We start from the raw sequence: 14,562 nt of genomic DNA on the forward strand, positions 1-14,562 counted from the left end.
TGCCTGTAGAAGCCACCATGCCGTGGTGCACCAGCAGATACTTTCCCAGGAGCTCCAGCAGTCAGGTAGAGCCAGCACCACGAAGCTACAGCTAATGACATCCAGAGCAGCTCCACACAAGTTATTTCATTTCTCCTCAACCATAATAAATAGCAGAAGGGCAAAGCCCAAAGCACAGACAGCATGCTGAATTGGTATCTCTTAGTCACTGCCAGCATCAGGAGGAGTGTGTCGTTTGGTCTGATCAGCCATCCTGGAAAAGAGCTTTGAGTCCATCTGCTTGGTGAACTTATCTTCTCAAAAGGGAGAGTAAGATGGAGGTAGCATTTCTCCTGGTGAATGGTTGGTGTCTTGCACAGAAGTGATGTTATGGGAAGAAGCAACCATCTCTGAAATGAGAGCTCTTCCCTGCTGCTCCTGAGGGAGCACTGGCTCTGCCCGAGAGGGTGGCACAGTGCGGGTGGGCAGAGAACATCAGGTGATAGTCAGTGGTGCTGCGGGGTGCTTGGGGTGAGTTGAGTTTGCAGGAGCTCAGCAGGCTGAGGGACGTGGTGGCCAGTGGCAGCTGCCAAAGGGATCAGCCCCATCGTCCATGTGTAATGTCAGAAAGCAGAGGGTCACGCAGGCAGGTCTGCATCTGTCCAAGACACCTTCCTGCCTTTAATTAGCTTGTTCTAATACATATTTCTAATAAATAAATCAAAACCCAACCCAAACCAAAACAAACCAACCACCAAATTAAACTGCCAGGAAAGACTGAACTTTTTAGAGTGGCCTCTGCCACGTCCCCATTGAGCTGGGATGCCAGCAGATGTGGGGATGGCGTGGGGCTTTGCCTCCTTCCTCCAGGACTTCAGGGGTTTTCCTCACAGAGTGCTTTGCTGTTTGAAAATGATGCAGCAAGTTTGCAGAAGGTTCAGAGGAGATTTTTAATTTTTTCTTGGCTATCTTTACTCTCCCTTTTTAAAGTGTTATCCATCTGTTCTGCCATTTCTTTCAGAATCATCTGAATAATGTGTCAACCAGTGAGATACGTTTTGCTAGCTGGTTAAGTCCTAAATATTAGGCTCTCTAGTGTCTGGCTCTGTACCCACAGTGATGCTTATTTTCAGGTTATTTACAAAAGAGAAAGGATTGATACAAATGATGGGAAAAGCACTAAACAATTTGCCTAGCAGACATCTGCATGGATTTGTCAGCTATAGCTGGTGAAAGGCATTGCAGTGCAGGCAGTCTGTCCCTGAGCCCTGTCCACACTTGCTGATACAGCAAAGTGCTGCCCAGATGGCTTTCTGCGCAGCAGTGCCTTTCCCTCAGCAGAGCACTGGAATATACTGGGTAGATGTAAAGCATGTTGAGTTGTGCACCTGAAAATATGGAGAGACTCACTGCACTGGTTTGCTTTCTAGGATCTCATTTAGGTGCAAAGGTGATGTTACTGTGCATCCACTACACAGATAATTCTGATTTCATTAATATCTTTTGTCCAGAGAAGCCCAGTCTTCCCACTCCATGCAAATCTGGTACCTTTAAAGAGCTGTTACATCCTTTTGGAAAAGCCAAACTGAGCCCAAGTCCATCAAGTTAGGTAGCTCAGTGTGCTCCAGCTTCGATCGAAGGAGTACATCTCCCTCCCATCCCAACAACTCGCTGGCCCAGCAGATTTAATGCAGCATGGGGGGTCTTTCCCTGGGCTAGCCAGGGAGGTGCGCATGGAAAGGGCTTCTTCCCTCATGCCCTCCAGCCTCAAAATTAAACTGGTTAAGTCAAAATTCAAGATCCCACAGTGGAGTGAGGGGAGAGGTGTGCTGGTGTCACAATGCTCGGCTCCCCGTGTTCCATTATTTGGGGGTAACACAGCATCTCAGACAGAGCAGGGTGGGAGCTGAGGTCCTCTTTAGTCCCAGCATTCACAGCTTTTAGCCCACGTCAGGCAAAAAGGAGCAAATCCTGGGGACAGCAGTCCCTGTGGAGGCATGGGGCTTTGCTACCACCTCCTACCAGCCCTAATAACGTGTGTTTTTTTTCTTTGCAGGCCTATACAATTCAGGGACAATACGCTATTCCACACCCGGATGTGAGTTTTACCCTTATTTTTCTTATAACCCTTTTATGTCACCTGCATGCTACTGTTAATTCACATAATATTAATATTAGACAATAATATTAATAGCACATTTTCAAAGTAACTGGCCGTGTGTAGTATCCGTAATACCTTGAATAGTCTTTTAACCTGTTAGCACTAAACTTTATTAATTCTGAGGACTTGGCCTGATGCTAAATTGTTTGCATTGTTCAGTGCTATCCCTTTGTTCTGAGACAAACCATACTCTATGCATTTTGTGCCTCAAAATGATCAAAACATGCAAAGAGAGGGAATAAAAAATACTTTCCTCTCTATTTCTCCCCTGTCCTTAAAATGTTGGTAAGCCAAGAGCTTATTTGGGTGCTGAGTGCCTTGATGGGGTGGGGAGAAGCCAGAGCTCCAGCGGTGTGTGCTTTCTTACTTGAAGCCTGGGCAGGGAGACATGCCTTCTGGGGGTCCTCCTCTGGGTGACTCAGAAGCAGATGCTGAGTTGGGCCGAACACCTCCGTGTCCCCCGGCAGGATGGAGAGGATGCGGATCCTGCTGTGGTGCTGGATCTCACCATGCTGAGGTCTCTGCACCTCAGACCAAAGTGGTCACCCTGGGTTTGATGGCTGCCTCACCAGGTTTGGCTTTCAGTCGCCCAGGGAGGGTGGCATCGTGAGCATGGTCTCCCCTTTGTCTGGTGTCGAGACAGTCACTGCTCAGACTTGCAGCGCCAGAGGGCTTTGCTGATGCTGGTGCAGGCTCCTATGCCTGGGCTGGGTCAGGGAGCCACAGCACATTTGTGGGGGGACATGTAGGGAACAACTGCTGGCATGTCTGCATGTAAAAGTACCAAAAGAAAGAGAAAATGAGTCTATTTTAAAGGATTTCTCTATGAAAAGCAACAGCGAAGCACTGCAATGCCAGCAGCTCCTTTGCATCAACGGACAGCTGCTCAGCCTCTGGAGTTGTCATGGCTGACACGTGCAGAGGAACTCTTGGAAAAATCTGGACTTTTCTAAATGTGTTTTAGAGAGGATAAAATACCTGGCAAGTCCCACTGCAGAGGCCCCTTCTTGCTGGCACACCTGTGAGTCAAGTGGGCTCTGAGTACAAAGTGCCGCTCTGGGGATGCGGCTTAATTGTAAGTGGTGTGATCTGGGTGGAGAGCCTTCTCCAGTCATCCCATGCATGGGAAGAGTTTGACATAGCTTGGTGTTCCTTTTTCTGATGGGCGTGTTGGGTATTAAGCCATGGGATTACTTTTTGCATGATTGAGAACGGGCAAGGTTGTCCAATACCATGAATGCACGCTCCCCGTGGGAGCGCTTAGGAGCTGTAGGCTGGATTTGGATCTTCGGGGCAGTGATTTCACCCAATTTAGTTGAGGCTTTGGCTTTCCGTGCGACACCAGTATGAATGTACTTTCAATAGTCTGACGTGATGTTTCCTCAGAAATATTCTTAATTGTGTGGGCTTCACTTTTGCTCCCTAAGTGGAATATAAATAAATAAACCTGCTTATTTAGCGAGGGTAGATCAATATATTCTTTGTCACAGTTTTTCTTTGCAAGTGGTGTTGACAGCTTAGTGTTCTCCTTGTTATAATATTCCTCGGTTAGGTATTATGTTAGTTATTAGTTACTATATTAGTTATTATATTCCTCTGACAGGAATAAAATACATTTCATACATTTGTTGGCTGTGCTCTGCCCTATTCCCAGATCTATGCCTAGATCTGGAAGAACTTGTTTGTACAGGGGCCATGTGCTCCATCCTTACTCTCATAGTTCCCTCGCAAGGACTGGTAATTTTAAACACTGCTCAGTGCACTCTTGAATGTGATTTTAGGGCATTGCCCTTGCTGTCTCAGGTGTCTGTGTTTAGCGGATGCCTTCTGCAGACCTGTGACTGCAGAGTGGGCAGAATTTTGAATGCCAAAGCTAAAAATGCAAACTCCTGCCTTGGGAAAAGCAAGATCCTGTTTTGATCTTCTCTGCTGGGAAAAACCCACCCAGGTCCACAGGAGTTTTGTCTCATGAAGGGCTTTGGCATTGTCCAGGTACTCGTAAGACATTTGGGATGCGATGTGTAGCTACCTGCCTTCACAAAATTTGCAGTGGGAGATGAAAAGACAGCCATGGCAGTCGGGATTCAGGTGCATTTGGGAGTGAAATAAATGTCAAGCGCAGGAATCCTCCCAAACCAGGTCATCACTCCTGGGTATGCACCAGACTGGCATCCAATGAGATGTCACCAGGCGTTGCTATGGGTACCTAGGGATGCTCGGTTCACTGTATGTTGGTCCCAGTGCTGCTGTCCTGTCCTGTCCTTTTCTGTCCCTCTCAGCAGTGCCAGTGGGGGAACTCCCCTCTGATGTGTGGGGAAAACCAGAATTTGAAGAAGTGCTCTCAGGGTTTTGCTTTCAGCTTTCCACAGGAATTGGGAGAGGAGGTGTTTCATGCACTGCAAGCAGCTTTCACTTTAACACCTAGATGTAGCCATCCTCTCATCTTGTAGGCTTTTTTATTACTGTTATTACAGGCATTTGCTAAATACCACTACCCAAAGTATGTCTTAAAAATATCCTAGACCACAATTAGAAAGGATTTTCGTGTTTCCTCTGTCAGGCAAAGTGGGACTCCTACCCTGCAGCACAGCTGAAGCCCAAGGAGCTCTGCCTCCCCAGTGCTCTGCAGCAGTGCCAGCAAAGAGGCGGGAGGTTTTATCTAGAGTCCTGCTGGTGGGACTGGTTGTAACGAGGAGCTCCACCAACACGGTGCACATGGGTTTAATTTGGTAGAAAACAGGGTAGTTCTTAAATTAAAACCAGCAGATGCTGATGTCCCTGCTACCTGCAGGAACAGTGGCATGCCCGGCCCTATGCGGAGCTGACTTTCTTCAGGAAGGTGCCATAGCACACCTTTCACTTATTTTCCATGCTGCACATGGGGAGGTGGGCGTGTTCCTCTTCTCACGGGGTGGCGAGACCTCTCCTCTGAGCAGTCAGAGACTGGAAATCCTCACACCTCTGCCAGGCAGGGGTCCCTCGGGTACCTCTCTGCGGACGTACAGGCATTCCCCCTCTCCTCTGCCTCCTTCCAGCCTCTTCCCCGGTGTGGTCAGCCCCCCAGATCTTCTCTCTCCAGTGTTTCTCCCTCACTGCTGCCAGCCAGACCTGCCTGCGCTACCTCCCTAGCCACAAAAACATGGAAATTGTAACTCCTTCCTCTCCCTTGTCGGGGAGGGGACAGGTGCAATGAGTGGTTTGCATTTGGGGGATGATGAGATCCTGGCAACCCTCTAAGCAGCTGTGAAATTTCCCAGCAGGAGGTGATAAAGACCCCCTCCTGCTCACTGTTAGATTGCAGCCCACTTTGTTTTGTTTTCTTTTGGTTTATTGATATTTATTTTTTTTTAATTTGGAGCAGTGAAACAGAGCACAAAATGTATTCCAAACAAACTCCTCTGTATGCAACCGCTTCCTGACGGGGCATGAAAATCTACCCAGCACAACAAGGGATACAAGGATCTGAAATACCTACTGGTCATGGCTGAAGCCCGTATTTCCTCGTACTGCTAAGGGACTTGCTCTTGTAAGCTGATGTTAAGAGCCACAGTTTGTCTGCCTCCAAGAGGCATTTTCCATCTGAAGTGCAGCTCGAGGGTGTTTGCTGGGGGACAAGTGGTCATGCTGCAGCTCCAGTAGCATAAAGAGGGTCTTCTGACTTCTGGCACCCAATGGCCACCAGCCTGGCAGTGCCTTTGAGATGGCTTCTCTGCTCTAAAGCTGCCCTGAAGTGAGCAGCAGCTTCTTGTCACAGGTTGTGAAGCCTGGGAGGGAAAGGCAGCGGCTGGAAGTGCTGTAGGCAGCAGCCTTGCCACCGCTGAGGCAGCCGGCCATGCGCTGTGGTGGCCACTCACTCGCAGCAAAGGAGCTGAACCATTTGGCAAGGGGCAGAAACTAAGAATGGGCTTCTTGATGGTATTGTACTTCAGACCCTGACCAAGCACTTCTGCAAAAGATTTGGGCTTTATTGCATTTTACCCAGGCCAAGTCCTTCTGCTAATGTTTTTGCCATGTCTCACCATGGCTTCCTGGTTTGGTTTTTTTTTGGTTTGTTTTCTTTTTCTTCTTCCGTTATAATTTTGCTCTTGATTTTCAGTGTGACTTGTTGTACTCTATGACAATAACCTTCTTAGCTCTAATGTCCCTCCTACCCCTCAGCAGTTGACCAAGCTCCACCAGTTGGCTATGCAGCAAACCCCCTTTACTCCCCTTGGACAGACCACCCCCGCTTTCCCTGGTACGTACCCACATGCCCTTTCTAGATATCCTTCTCTTCCTACCTGTAGAGTTTCTCTCTCTTTCTAAACTCATGCTATTTTATGGAAACAAGCAGGGCAAGTAGTAAAACTGAAGTTGCAATGTCTGTGGGGAAAGGTTAGCAGGGAGACAGGATGAATGTTTGGGGGTTATGGTCATCAGGGGCGAGCTCTCAGCCGTTAACCATGCACGTCTGAACTGCTCCTGCGAAGCCACGTTTACCTTGCTTCCAGCTTTGCTGGCTTTCTCAGCAGAAGCGATGAGCACCAGTCTCACACCTTCCCCAGCCAAAGGAGATAGCATCTCCCACCGTGTGCTGATCTGGACCCTGGTGGGACATCCCCATTTTCCCAGGGGGAACGGCTCAGCACCAGCTGGGGATGCTGCCCTGGCACCTGCAGGGAGTGGTGCTGAGCCAGGCAGGACGGCACCCCCGCACTGGGGACAGCAATGGGAAGGAGCCACAGCTGTAGAGAGCCGCATTGATGGGAGGACAGCCAGATGTGATGTGGCTCAGCAGCCTTGTCCCCAGGGCTGGCGTTTTCATGGTGACCTGGGAAGCAGGTAGAACTCAGGGGATGAAGATGCTTACAGTACCTTTTCTTACTCAGTGGTCAAAGTTCTGGTTGGAAATGCCTTTTCTGACACTATGTTCATCATATTTTGAGCTTCCTAGATGAAGTGACATTGCTTATCTCCTCGAAGGCAAAAGCATTAAACCTCTTTCTTCTTTGCTCTTCAGGAGAAAAGCTGCCCTTACATTCCTCCGAAGAAGCTCAAAATCTGATGGGCCAATCATCAGGTAAAACACAAAGCTACAGGGAAATAAGCAGGTGTCTGTTGAAATATGTTTCTTAAATAGGACTGTGCCATCGTTGTGCTCCTAGATAAATTGTGGTATTTGTGGAGAAGACGGCAGGTCTTCTTGTTGAGCAGGGAGAGACTGGGCAGCACTGTGCCTGCTATTCTCCTTTGTACAGCATGTCAAAAGAGAAGTGCCCGGAGTTTATTGCCTAGTTTTTTGATGTTTGTGTATAACTGCCATCTGTGTAACAGAAAGACATCAGAGATATTGCCCTTATTCTTTCATTTAATTTTGTATAAACTTTGCTCAGAAACAGTAGCAAAATGCCTGTGGGAACAGAAACAAGACACAATTCTAAGCCATTCAGGGTGAGCTGCATTTTTAGTGGGAGAGGACCCTGAGGAGCCAAAGCGTTGCTGTAAGCTTGGAGAATTTTTGATCTCAAATGTCCCACACATTCATCCATATATGCCAATCATGCTTATCTTTTACAACATACCATTGCTTAGAGGAGTTATCCTGAGACCTGGAGGCTCACAGGTGATGTGAGTCAGACCTCTCCCTGGGGGTACCTGGGACACACAGATGCTCTGCAGCCATCCAGGGCTCATGACATGCCTGCCTTGAAAGAGTCTGGGGACATGGCCTAACAATGGAAGCAAACGTAGCCCCAGTAAATAGAACACACAAGACTAGAGCAAAGATAGATTTCATGATACCAGCCTGCACAGCCTTGTTTTCTGTGTGCCCTGCTTTTCCCTTTCACCCAAGGCATTAATCCTGCCCTGACATCCCAACATTACAGCTGTGGGGACTGCATGTGCATATCAGAGAGGGAGGATCTGGTAGACTAAAATAAACTGTCTCCAGGTAATGGAGAGAGACACGGCCATTCCTCAATGGCCATTGTGATGCAGGGGTGGTGCAGTACCAAAGCTTGCCCCAGCTTTCAGCAGCACCCATGCCATCTGAGCATCAGGCAGGGAGCCCTATCTAAGAATCTGAGGAGCCCAGCTTGCATTTCCTCTGGGTGCCTCAGTGCTGCTCTGAGCCCATCTCCAGTGCTGTTCTCCCTTCAGAAGACCTTTTCTGTCATACCCAGGCTGGTACTGACTTGAGCCTTGTGTGGCTGAGAGACAGGGCCTACTGCATGGCTGAGAGACAGGGACACCAGCCCCCTGAGGGACATGTCTTTGTGTTAGGTGCAGTCCACCTTGCCCCACACAGTGAAGAGGTTCAGCATGAAAGATTATCCAGGGCTGGTGAAATGTCTCTTCCAGTGCAACTTGCTATAAAGTCAGCATTAAGCATTGCCCTCTGTGTAAAATCTGGGCAGGAGCTGTTTTGTGCAGACTTCAGCATTAGTACACCCAACAGAGGTGAAGGAGGGCTGCCAAGTGGAGGATTTGCATCCCCATGCATGCCTTTCTGTGTGCTTCTGAGTGAAAAATGTGGTAGAGATACCTCCTGCAAGTGGGTGCCTGGGCAGGGTACCCAGGCGTTGTGTCTCTGTAAGGGAAGTGCATGCGGGAAAGCACAGGAGTCATGCAAGAGTGAAGTGAGAATACCTGATATTGGCCTTTGTAGGGGTGATGCTCGAATGGGATTGCAACCTAAGGCTTCATTTTAGTATTTTAAAAATCTTCCTTTGACAGTGCTGGTACCCAGACAGACATCAGTTCAGACCTGCTGCGTTCTAAAGCCTGGGCAGCTCTTGCTGGCAAAACTACAGGGAAGCTCCTCTTCTACAGTGCTGAGGGCTCTGATGGAAATGCAGGCCAGCAAAACTTCGCCATTGCTTGGAGGAGCTGCTCAGCATGGTTAAGGCAGCGGCATCATGCTGTGCAGTGTGAAGAAGCCCTGCTGGACTGGGTGATCAGGAACTCGGTGCTGCTGCTGGCTTGTGTTGTAGCAGCCCAGCACTTCCAGTCTCCTTGTGCTTCTGCCACCCTTTGCACACGCATCCTGGACTTTTGCACACACTGCTCTTAAAAGCCTTCCTCAGTGTTCATATCATATGGATAAGGGTTTGAGGTTACTGCAAATTTCTGTTAGCCACCAGACAGCTTCTGTCTTGCAAATACTTCAGCATTGAGGTGATTTAATAGGGAAACCTTTCGGAGAGGCAGGCTTTGACCTGGCCTAGGAGCATCACGGCGTGCTACTCTGGAGCTGCATGCACAGGGCAGCCTGCTGGCTCCAACCTTTCCCACTGCGGAGGAGAGTGCCCTCCCTGGCCCGGGAGAGGCTGGGAGGAAGCGTACTGCTGCCTTCACTCCTTGCCATGTCATTTTGTAGGGAAGCAGGCTCTAAATCTTCATACTCTTTGCCATGCTTTCCCTTGAGAGTTAGAGAGACCACCAGTCCCGGGTCCAGCTAGCCTGCATGTCTTAGTGGTCAGTTTGCAAGTGTGTGGGGCTATAACTTGCAAAATGCTTTGCAGGTTGTCCTGTGCTAGCACTGCCAGATCCCCCAGGGAAACTGGCTTTGGGGCACCAAGCTCTGTGCTGCTGTGTCCAGAGACGGCTGGAGGGTGCATGGAGAACCCCCACAGCTGGCAGGCTCTCTGCCTCTGGGGTTGGGTCTCCCAGCCAGCAGGCTGTCAGCTGCTGTGTGGAAGAGGGCTCTGTGGGAAGGTGCTTTTCCCACATCTCTCTGGCGATGCTGCAACCTTGCACTGTAACGCACCCTCCTCTGAAGCCATTCTCAGTGGGAGGATGAGGATGGGAAGCAAGGCACTCATGAGGCAGCACTTGCAAGGCCAGCTCGAGGGATGCAGAGGAAGGTGGCACCCAGCTCCAGCAAAGTCAGGTAGCAACCGTCTTCCTCCTCCTTGTACCAGCGTGTGTGATCCCCTTCCCCTCCTGTCCTGGTAGGTTGCAGCTTTTGCAGTGTTGACTGTTGCAGGAAAGCAGCGGAGCTCCACCGCGCTGCCTCTACAAGCTATAACCATTTTCCCTTGCATATGCCCAGGTTTGGATGCCAGTCCCCCGGCCAGTACTCATGAACTCACCATTCCCAATGATGTAAGTAAATCCAAGTGCTTCCTTGGCATGTGTGTGTGTGTATACACGTATATATGTGTATGTATATATATATATATATATATAAAAGCTGCAGGCATATGCCATTGTTAAATATGTTTAGAGATGCCCCTTCACCAGGTTCACTCATGTCATGTGCGGTCTGTTGGGAATCAGCCTGCAGCATAAAGCACCTGTTGGACTTTACTCTGTTGGTAGCTTTCCTAGGTGCAATCCTTAATGCTCCTTTTCCCTTTCCAAGTGAAATCAGTGCTCATGAAACACTACCAGTTGACAGCACTGGGAAGGGGGAGAGCTCCTGAGCCAGCCCTGATTAAACTTTAATTGTTTAATCTAGCACTGGCAGATCTGAGATGATGTTTCAGCTCAAGTGTAGTTACTGGGGCAGGGGGAATTGAAGAGGAGGTAAGTAAATAGTGTTTCTGATGACACAAAGTGTCACACAAAAATCTGAAGGATGGTGCGTCTTATCTCAGTACTGGTGGCAGGCAACTTTCGGGTCTTATAGATGAAGGCATTGTGGTAAAGTAGATGTTGGACTGGGATATTTACCGGGAGGAGGCTGCAGTCATGCTGGGCACCACATGGTGCGAGGTGGGTGTTTGGGGATGCTCAGCGGGGAGGATGTGGGATGGAGAGCACAACACAGCAGCACCTGGATCCATGGGTCTCACTTGCTTCTGGACTGGCCCACCATTTTCCATGGGTTGATAACCAGCCTGCACTCAAACCAGGATCAGGTCAAGTGGGGGCATGACTTCCAGTCTCTGTTCTCATCTCCAAGAACCTTCAGCCCACCCTTATCAGGAGTTTCTAGACCAGGTCTGGCAGCTGTTGATACTTCTTCCTGCTTTTCACCAACACATGGCAATGCAAGGGAAGGGCAGCAAGCCTGGCTGCAGCTCCTTTGGGATGCATGCTCCAGCCTCCTTCCACCCAAGAGATGTGTCAGGGAAACAGCTTTTCAACATCTGCTGGCTGAAGCCCTTGGAGATGCTTCACACCAAGGCCAACCACCAAGGCAGGGTTCTGCAGGGAGATGGCATCAAGGCTGATCCCGAGTCTGCTTCTGTTTGTCCAGTGACAAGCTCCCTCCGGGAGGCTCTAGGGAGCTCTGAAAATGCTCCTAAGGTTGCAACAGCCACATCTGTCAAGCATGGGGGATCATAGACCTGGCAGCAATGAGGACATCTTCAGGAATATCAAGGGACCCCTTGCAAAAGGGCCCAAAGGGGAGGGAAAGAATTCCAGGGGACCTCCCAGAGGACCTAGGAGCATTCAGAGCATTTGCTTGCCAGAAGCCCAGCTCTCATCAGACCTGCGCCACATTAAATGTCATCACCTGCCTTTTTCTGTCTGCTGAAAAATGCCTCCTTAGCTCTGCCTCCTGTTGTTTTGAAGGCTTTTAAGTCCTCACTGCCACCTTCCCTGGAAGCAGAGGACAGGTTTGGATTTCTTAAAGCAAAAGGTCTACAGGCACGTTTTAGTGGTGTAGGTCAGCTTGGGGTTGCACTGCAGTTCAAGGAAGTCTGATTGTATCCATCTGGTTGCTCCTCTGACTATCAGGAGAAACTCAAATGCTGTTCAGCTTGGATATTGTTGAACATCTGTCTAAATAGTTTGGCTCCTCAGGTCTCCCCAGCAGGTTCCCATCTGTAAGAGTTTTTCATTTGCTGAAGCATGTCTGAGTTATTTCTGTGCCATGAAGACCAGGATGGGCAGCTGTTGGGCTGAACACCACACTGCAGCCCCTGGGATAGTTGATACCCTTCCAGCACTGCAGTGGGGTGTATATATTCAGGTTCACATGTGACAAATCACTAGCAAAAGGAACAGTGAACATTTGGAGGAGTAGCTGTCTCCTCTTCTACAGTGACAGAAGTCTAGCAGCTGCCAAGATGAATGTCCCACATATAAAATTCCCATGTGCAACCTTGGAAAAGAGCTCAAATGTTGATGGCCAAGAAGGGCATGCAGAAACACCTCATGACTGTGTTGGTAAAGCTGGACATCTTGGTATGTGTTATCAAGCTGCAGAGGTGCTTGAGGGGACCATAGTTTGATGCACAAATGAGCAAGAGCAAGGATGAAGACTGATGAAGAAAATCAAATCAATGAGGACCATTGAGAAAATTCAAGGCATGGGCAACTGAGGAAATTCAAGTCTCCAGCTGGCTCTAATTTTTTCACAATAGTGTAAAATACATGTTTAAGTAGGATTCTCTTCTGCTGGTGCTGCAGACATGTAGTGCTCTCCTGTCAATGGTGTGCACGCTGGCGAGCCTTTGCATTGCACTGAAGGAGCTGAAGTGGGTAGCAGGCAACGAGCGTGTCCCAGCAGGGTAGAAGTGTGGAATGGGATAAGCAATGTGAAGCTATCGATTATGTGTGGCTGCACCAGCTGATGAGGGGGCTCTTGGAGCTGGGATTTCCCTAGGGAAGCTGGCAGGCTTGTTTTCTTCTAGTAACGTGTCCTGTATAACCTCCTTCAGGTTTAGCTGTGATTGGCAAGGGGATAAGTGCAGACCATGGTCTGAAACATGACTTATTCCCATACTTGCAAAACACTGACCAGTTATTAGACCATGAAAATTATTATTACCAAAATGAGCCCAATATAACACCTTCTTGAAGCCCTCTGAGGCTGGGCGTCATATGCAGATAGTTGAAATTTGTCCCTGAGGAGCAGAGCAGGGCAGGCTGCTGGACGTGTCCTGGGAGGACCGTGCTTTTGTGCAGGTGGGATTCACCCCCAGGCTGTCTCTCTCCTGTTTTCATGAGCGTTAAGGTCACTCATGTCCCAGGGCAGAGGGAGGAAAGCTTCTGGCCAGCACTGTGTGGTTGTGCTTGCATTCCGCCAGAGCTGCCGCTTCTCAGACATTCCCTCCGTGCTTTTTTTCTAGCTAATAGGCTGCATAATCGGACGCCAAGGGACCAAAATCAATGAAATTCGGCAGATGTCGGGAGCGCAGATCAAAATCGCCAACGCCACGGAAGGGTCATCAGAGCGCCAAATTACCATCACAGGAACCCCTGCAAACATCAGCCTCGCTCAGTACCTCATCAACGCCAGGTGAGACCCCCCCACCGACCTCCGCCGCCTCCCACCATGGCCAAATTCGTCCTGCTGGCGTGGTGGGAGCAGCACTCGCTCCCGGCACTGCAGGCCAGGAGGGGCTTCCTGAGGCCGGCTGGGATGGATGGTGGCTTGCTGAGACCTCTGAGCGGGGACCAGATGTCACCAGCGGGATCTCTCCCCCAAGCTGGCACTTTGGCTGGTGACTGGGAGCTGCTTCGCTGACGGCAGAGTGGCTGCAGGTTGCGCCGGTCACCTGACCACTCATCACCCTCACTCGAGGATTGCTCATGGGTGGGCAAAATTGCCACTGACTTTGCCTGTGGACAAGGCAGGGGACAGGGACAGGGACAGATATGAGCTGGTGGTGGGGAGGTATCACTTGGGACCTGCTCACTGGGATCCCAGCATCGCTTACTACCACTTCAGAGCCTCTTCTGTGTGCTTCCAGGCCTCCCAAGGCTTTCCTCCATCCAATGAAAACAATCAGTCCAATAAACTCAAGACATGGGAACGGCCTGATTGCTTCCTTTTAATGATAAAATGCTTGGTGCAACAGGACTTTACAGGGTTCCCGACGCTGCCTCCAGCTGGGGGGTGATGCTTCCTGTGATGTGGGGTACTGAGGGTCTAGCAAGGGGCTGCGAGGGGAGTGTACAGGGGAGATGTAGCTGGAGAGGGGTTGGGGACTATCTCCGTGCTGGTGGTGAGCCATGTCTGTCTGGGGTGCTCACACAGACCTGTTTGCCTGCGTCTATGGGCTCATGGATGGGGAGCTAAGGGGAGAGAGGGCCTTTACTGGCTTCACACTCGCCTGGCACAGCCGTGCAAGCCAAGGCTGTCCACGTGTCCATGCCCTCTGCTGCAGGCAGAGTTGGTGACGTGCTAACCTGCCACCAGCCCAGGGTGCGTGTGGCTGCAGGAGGCTGCTGGTATCGTTCTGAGGATGGGGGCTGCTGGCAGTGACTCTGATGTTTGTTGGTGTGTGGGCTGGGAGCACTTGTGAGGTCTGTATATGCCTTCTCCTCCTTGGACCCAAACCACCTCAGCCCTGACCTGCAACAGCCCTCCACCATCCTGCCCCGCTGTCCCGCTGCCCCCACCCATGGCACCTCTTCAGTCGCTCAGGAGAGGGACAAGGCCAGCCCCATGCCCAAGGGCACAGCCGAGCAGTTTTTCCCTCAGCTCCTTGCAATTCCTCCCCCCCCCCCCCCCCCCCCCCCCCCCCCCCCCCCCCCCC

General features: G+C 50.2%; 1 protein-coding gene across 27 annotated transcripts in view; it reads left to right on the forward strand.

Annotated features, from left to right (window-relative positions):
• Nucleotides 1-14,562, forward strand: part of PCBP3 (poly(rC) binding protein 3) — a 57,506-nt gene that overhangs the window by 33,786 nt on the left and 9,158 nt on the right. For 11 of the 27 annotated variants that reach the window (XM_026852270.1, XM_026852262.1, XM_026852274.1 and 8 more), the window contains 5 exons: nt 2,036-2,077; nt 6,299-6,377; nt 7,140-7,199; nt 10,176-10,228; nt 13,150-13,319. In XM_026852270.1, the coding sequence (XP_026708071.1) occupies nt 2,036-2,077; nt 6,299-6,377; nt 7,140-7,199; nt 10,176-10,228; nt 13,150-13,319 (404 nt within the window). The remainder of the gene's footprint in view (nt 1-2,035; nt 2,078-6,298; nt 6,378-7,139; nt 7,200-10,175; nt 10,229-13,149; nt 13,320-14,562) is intronic. The other 16 variants (XM_026852263.1, XM_026852275.1, XM_026852283.1 and 13 more) reach the window with 5 other exon arrangements.

Source organism: Athene cunicularia (assembly GCF_003259725.1).
Source record: "Athene cunicularia isolate RWA chromosome 7 unlocalized genomic scaffold, athCun1 chr7_part1, whole genome shotgun sequence".
Classification (NCBI taxonomy): domain Eukaryota; kingdom Metazoa; phylum Chordata; class Aves; order Strigiformes; family Strigidae; genus Athene; species Athene cunicularia.